At 55.3% G+C, this 6,158-nt stretch overlaps 4 protein-coding genes across 4 annotated transcripts; all 4 read right to left on the bottom strand.

The window, feature by feature from the left end:
• Positions 1 to 796: 796 nt before the first annotated feature.
• On the bottom strand, positions 797 to 1,629 carry PAN0_022c6096 (uncharacterized protein; the record flags this gene model as incomplete). Its single annotated transcript, XM_014798474.1, has 2 exons — positions 797 to 1,007; positions 1,079 to 1,629. The coding sequence occupies 2 exons, from the start codon at positions 1,627 to 1,629 to the stop codon at positions 797 to 799; spliced, it is 762 nt and encodes a 253-aa protein (XP_014653960.1).
• Positions 1,630 to 2,217: 588 nt separating this feature from the next.
• Positions 2,218 to 3,009, bottom strand: PAN0_022c6095 (uncharacterized protein; the record flags this gene model as incomplete). The annotated part of the gene is made up of 2 exons (XM_014798473.1): positions 2,218 to 2,425; positions 2,495 to 3,009. The coding sequence occupies 2 exons, from the start codon at positions 3,007 to 3,009 to the stop codon at positions 2,218 to 2,220; spliced, it is 723 nt and encodes a 240-aa protein (XP_014653959.1).
• Positions 3,010 to 3,493: 484 nt separating this feature from the next.
• Positions 3,494 to 4,065, bottom strand: PAN0_022c6094 (uncharacterized protein; the record flags this gene model as incomplete). Its single annotated transcript, XM_014798472.1, has 2 exons — positions 3,494 to 3,719; positions 3,800 to 4,065. 2 exons carry the CDS (start codon positions 4,063 to 4,065, stop codon positions 3,494 to 3,496), a joined length of 492 nt encoding a protein of 163 aa, XP_014653958.1.
• A 1,082-nt stretch (positions 4,066 to 5,147) lies between these two features.
• Positions 5,148 to 5,981, bottom strand: PAN0_022c6093 (uncharacterized protein; the record flags this gene model as incomplete). Its single annotated transcript, XM_014798471.1, has 3 exons — positions 5,148 to 5,355; positions 5,469 to 5,772; positions 5,873 to 5,981. 3 exons carry the CDS (start codon positions 5,979 to 5,981, stop codon positions 5,148 to 5,150), a joined length of 621 nt encoding a protein of 206 aa, XP_014653957.1.
• Between the last annotated feature and the right edge of the window lie 177 nt (positions 5,982 to 6,158).

Raw genomic sequence — 6,158 nt, 5'->3', positions numbered from 1 at the left:
CTCTACGCCAACCGCTTCTCCTCGAAGTCTCTTCGTCCACGACCCCTTCGTAGTGAGTCTGAGGCACCGGCTCGGGTGAGTGCACGTCGTGCGGAAGAGACGAACTGTGTATCTGACTTGAACCAGTGATCGAACCGTCGCTGGAGACACCGGGCTGAAAGGACGAAGGCTGCCCGAGACGGAGCGTGAGATCGATCCCTGCTGGTCCATGTTCGCTGCTCGATACGGGCTGGGCAGATGCACACCAGCCAATTGCCGCAACGAGTAGGAAAGCTGCGCCTGTGATCCTCATAGTGAGTCTCGCTTTGTGAGCGACCACTCATCTCACCGAACCGCCATCGCAGGGCTATTTATACCTTTGGCGGTCAGCTTCGGTCGGTTGTAAAGTGGCGTCACCTCTGGTCGTCTCGCAATTCCAGCTTCAAACCACTATGAGCTTGATTCATCGGTGGGCCACACCCACGCCCGTCTTCCCAAGACATGAAATCCGCTTCTCGTTCCTGGAAGCGGTAGCTCCACATCGAGTCGATGTGGGAACGCATGCTATGACGAAAAAAGGTGGCGTCCGGCTCAAATCGCTGCCGAAAGCTGCAAGAGCGCTCACGACCTTCGATGCAGCTTGTGCGAAACACCATCTTCGAATTTGCAGCCGACTACCTGATATTGCTCTGATCGGCTTCGGCAATGGGCCTCTCTCGATTTGCTTATCGATGTCGTTACATGCACGAAGTCTACACAGTCAGGAAAAAGGAGAGGAAAAACTGCGTTTATATGCACCTGAGCCCCAGTGGCAAGCCTAGTGGGCGATCCGGCGAAGGAGCTCTTCGTCACGCTGCAACAGCCCGATGTCGTCTTCGACCATTGCTCGCAGGTAGCTCGTCGCAAGCACGTTCGCACGACCAGCAGCAACTCTCTTCGCGAGCTTGCGCCAATTTACAAATCGCCTGGTCAGCAACTCCATCTCGGATTTGCTGAACGACCTCCCTCGATCCTGCTTGAGCAGAAGACTGTAGAGGTGCAAAATGAGAAAGGATCAGCTTCAGCTTCTTCCCCTCACGGACCACGAGTGGTCGCTTACGTTTTGGCTCGCACAAGGCTCTCAATACGACGTTGGAGCAGTCGAGCGTCTTGGGCCTGGAATCTTCCGTCCCGAATCACCGAGGGCATGGGCGCGTTGAGGTGATAGCGAGCGTAATGCTCCCAGAGGACACGTGCCCTTTCCTGAGGACCTACCGCGTTCCCTGGATCGATCGTTCGCAATCGAGGCACGTACGGGTCGAAGCGACCCGAGGGAGCACCACGAACGTCCTGGACGGCGGCTCTGACAGAGCCTTCGGCGGGAACAAACCCGGGATTGTTTGGCAGTTGTCCATCCCGCAGAGCTCCTACCGGGTGTTCGGCCTCGTATTCACCCGACGAGGACGAGCTTTCACTTGCATCGGGAGAATGAAGAGTATGAGCCGGACCCAATCGCAGCGTCAGATCCGTCGGAGTCGAGCCATCGCTTGCAGCGTGAGAGCGAGGAGTCGAAGGCGGTCCCAGCCGCAGCGTCAGATCGAGGTTGCCTCCAGTAGGAGCAGAAGCACACAGCGAAATTGCAAGCAAACACGAGAGCACTGCAAGACGCATTGTGAGAAGCTCTTGCGGCTCAGACTCCGAACGATGCCTTTTTCTCCGAGGTATTTATGCAGATGAGTATGTGAGCTCAACTTCTTCAGGCTGAGGACAGCCTGCGGACCGTCCGTCAGTTCGCCTCATTCCATCCAAATGAGGGAACTTCAATCGCATTCCGGTCCACTGCAACGTCCGATTGAACGAGAAATCAGGGGCAAAGCCAAGACTGAGGCTGATGTACGCCCTGAATCATCCTTCATCAAGGCTACCGGTAGTATCATATGATACCGTACACCGAAAGCAGGTGGCGCACAGTCCGTGCGCATAGCATCGCATCTTCACGTTTCTTTTCAGTACACTTCCGGACGAACTCACACTTTTGTTGCAACATCGCTCAATTTGGGCATTGCCGTAGCATCAAACACGCAGGGCTTGCTTTGCAGCTGTGTTTCGTGGCTGTACTCTATCCGACCGTCGAGTTCTGGCTGAAGAGCGGCACATAGCCATCTCATTTCGGACTGTTTTCGGCATTGACCAGAACCAACGCATGAAGACGCAACGCAGAGCCTGAGAGGGTTGCATTTCTCGACCGGAAGCAGGCAGTCATTGAATGGCGGCTCGAAGAGCCCCCTCGATGCGCCTCATGCGAGACAAGTCACCCTCGGCATTCATCTGAATGCCGTACGTCGATGCGATGCTCGCTCCATCGGGGGAAAGGCGATTTACCAGTTTGGACCAGTTGCGGAATCGCACTTTTGGCGCAATAGGATGCTCAGTCTTGTACAGCGCCCTGTACTTTTTCACAAACTCCCTTCAACAGTGCCAGAATGGCGGTGTCAGCGATGAAGTGATGAGCGGTCAACAGAGGACGATTACTCACCTCTTCGCGCGGCTGAGGAGGGCGATCCGATTTTGGAAGTTGATTGCATGCTGCGGATGAATCCGACCATCGGCGACGAAAGGAGGTACGGGCTGGTTGAGATACTCGTTAACGTACCTTTTCCAGCTCATTGGAGCGAATCGGAACTCCATGGGGCGGAGAGCGTCCTCTGTGGCAACAGCAGGCCTGCTCGAACTCGCCTCGCTCCGTGCCGCGCCTTGCTGAACTTGACCAAGCATTCGAGATTCGTACGAAGAGGCCGGCGCGGGAATGTGTCCCAGCTGCGTCAGCTCGTGTTGCGTGAGACCTCCACGGAAACGTAGAGTGCCTGGTGCTACACTTGCAGGACTGCCAACCAGGGCAGCATCTTGAGGCTCTGAGCTTCGTCCGGGTCCGAGTCGAAGCGATAGATCTGACCCGTCTGACTCGGTCTCCGAGTCGCTTGCGCAGAGAGCAGGAGGGAGCAGCGGAAGCAGAGCCGCTGCCAGCAGAGCTGCAAGCGAACTGATCCGCATTGTGCTTTAAATGTGTCGATGTCTCATCGCAAAGTACGACCTCCCGCTGCCGAGGCTTTATACCTTTGACGTTCAGAGCAGACCAACCCTGCAGTACATAGGCTGCGCCCTAGAGAGTACCGCCACCAAGTCTCGTCTTCTTCATCGTGGGTGGTGGTGCCACTCTCACGCATGCCTCATTTCAAGTAGATTGCATAAGACACGATACCCACCACAGAGACGCAAAGCGAGGTTGAGTATGCACTCTGCCTCCCCACTGTATTTCAGGAAGAACGCACTCGGTCAGCCTTTCTTTGCCCCTAAACCTCGATCGAGATTACGAACATCGCCCACAATCATCTGCGACGGTCGATGACCAAGAAGTCAAGCTTGGAATTCAGCATGACCATATGCTCAAAAGGACTTGGCGACGCTATCACGTAGCATGCTGTGTGAAAATGAACCAAGGCGAAGCCGTCGAGATGCCGGCTGCATATCAACGCAATTAACGTGGAGGAGAAACGTCCGGGAGGAAAGTCGCTACGTCGTGCAGGGCTAGCTCTACACGGGTAAGCAGCGATCCCTCCTCGCGAAGCCAGTCTGCCAGCTGACGACGGTTCACGTACCCGTTCGACAGCGCCTTGTCCTTCCATGGCAAGAATGGCGTCGCGAGGGTGTGGCGCTGCTCGGTCGTCAGCGCGGACCGCGTCAGCTTGTTGCTGAGAACCCATCTGGGTGACATCAAAAGGTGTCAGAAAATTGTCAGCAGCTACAACCAATGCAAGTCCAGCGGAGCCGACACTTCACTGACCTCTTCAGGTAGTCGAGCTGATCCAGACGCTGATGAAAGGCATCTAGGTGCTGGGCGAGCTCGTCGCGGCTCGATCTCCAGATGTCCTCAGGGCCAAGCTGCTTCCTGAATGCTGCCGAGCTCAAGTAGGAGTCCCACCAAGCAGCAAGTTGGTTGCCTCTGCTTTCCGTGCTTCCGGACACGTTAGGTACAGGAGCAGCTCGAGTGCCCAGTACCGCGATAGCGAGCAAGAGCGCGGTGAGAGATACGACGGAGAGAGGCTTCATCTTCGAGTGCAGCAGAGCCAAATGTGCTTCTTTGCTTGGAGCATCTCTCTCATCCTGGTAGAGTAAAGGCTCCTTAAATAGACAAGTTGCAGTCCGCAAACTTCGCACACGAGTAAGCACATATCAGTATCTTCGGAAGCGCCGCAGCTCCCAGGCTGCCTTGTTACAGTTTCGGAATCGAGCAGACGCACAAAGACAGCCAATAGGAAGATGGCCCACCAGGACGTCCCGTAACTGCGCCTTGAGATCGCAAGCGCCTCGTAAAGGCGAGACAATTGCCGAGCGGTTCATCGCCTCAAGGGCAGCTGTTTCGATATGAGGCTCGGCTCGGAGCGATTCCCCACTTTGACATCCAGACTCTCAAGTCTCGCTAACAAGTCGGCGGCTTCGAGAAGCCATCGAGGACCGGAAACGTGCGGCCGCGGTTCCACAAAGCGGTGACAGGAATGGTCCCGCTCGCCCACTGGGATGATCCCGCTCGCCCACAGTGACAGCCCCGCTCGCCCACAGTGACAGTCCCGCTCCCCCGTGGTGATGTGCACGCGCTCGCTCTTCAGCCCACCATGAGCTGCAGGATTGACGGAACGGGGTCAAGGTGGGCGCCCCACATAGTGCTGCATGATGCCGCCTGGCTTTCGCCCACCCGCTCAGGAACACACCTGCGCTCTTTGCACGCTGCTCATGCACTAGGATTACCGAGATGCATGGCAAGCGCTGCGGTGCACGTTCATCTCAGCTTCATTCTTCTTGCTCTTTTCGCATTTATCCGCTGCTTTCGCTGCCCCAATAATGTTGAGAAAACCGATATGATCATAGCGTGGTCGAAAGTTCCAGCGTGTAACGTGTTGTGTTTCGCAGTCTGCGCACATGCAGTACCATAGCATCAAGGATGGTATTCGTCAAAGCCGCGTATGCCCGCGTATGCTTTCACTTGTTGACAGGGGTGAGAAGTTCAGACCAGACCGGGACTACAGCCTGATACAGAGGCCGGAACAATACTTGCGTGATACACACAGGCCATATCGTATCGACATTCAGACAGTAACCTGTACCTAAAGCGAAACCGCAGTACTACGATAACACTACAGTGCCCATAAGAATTGTGCACTCCGAACCGTGCGAGTCGCCACGCGGTCGATAATATCTTCGACCTCGTTCACAAGCATCTTCTCGGCGTCGATGAGGGATGTGTACTCCTCCAGGTTCTCCATCACCTTCTCGAGATCTTCGTGTTCCCACGGGTGGAAAGGTTGGGTCAAGCGCTGTGCTTCTCCGGGGTACAAGAATCCACTGAAGTCATGCAGCACTCGACTTGTTTGTTCCACAGTTCAAAGTCCAACACACCTCGATGCCGATGTTAGTACTTTGACGGTACAAGGAATCTCAAGCATGGTCCGACTTACTTCCTGATTGCATCGAGTGCCTGCACTCGCTTTATGTACAGCCTGATTCTGCCTCTGGTGAGAGGTGTTTCAAAGATCGTGTAGCCCGGGAATCTGTCCACCTTCATCTTTGTCCATACGGGGCGAAAGGGAAACGGTGCGTATTTGGCACGATAAGGAACCCACAACTCTGGGAATGATGGGCTCTGTTCGGGCGTAGGGCGAAACGTGATGGATGTCCGTTGAGGATGCTGCGTTGCGCTGACGATCTGCTTTCCTTTGTCTCCAGGATCCAGTGCATTCCCATCGTTGAGGCTTGCTTCTCCTACACTCCGGAACCCATTAGCATGGGCGTCCAGGGGCGAAGATTCGTGTCTTTCGGCATTGGTCAAGGCTCGCGGTGACGTAGCTCTGCAAGGAGAGACCGTCGTTAACGTAACGAGTACGAAAAACCGACCGAAGTGCATCGTAAGGGATTGCGTTGGCTTTCGGAGAGTGCAAGTTCGACCGCTCAGCCTCGATAATCCACGCCATTTATGGTATCACGGCGCTCGCTAAGGATCTCCTGAGCCGGTGCGCCTCCTCAACCGCTCATCTGTCATCTTATGGAAGAATATCGACTTTCGCCTTCGTATCTTCGGCGTCGGAACTCTTACCGCAAAGATGATCACGAGGACGACTTCGGGTATTCACGCTGGAAGCGATGGTCCG

This window comes from Moesziomyces antarcticus, assembly GCF_000747765.1.
Source record: "Moesziomyces antarcticus DNA, scaffold: scaffold_v10022, strain JCM 10317, whole genome shotgun sequence".
Taxonomy (NCBI): Eukaryota; Fungi; Basidiomycota; class Ustilaginomycetes; order Ustilaginales; family Ustilaginaceae; genus Moesziomyces; species Moesziomyces antarcticus.
The sequence above is the reverse complement of the archived record's forward strand: the minus strand, read 5'-3'. Positions and strand labels throughout refer to the sequence as shown.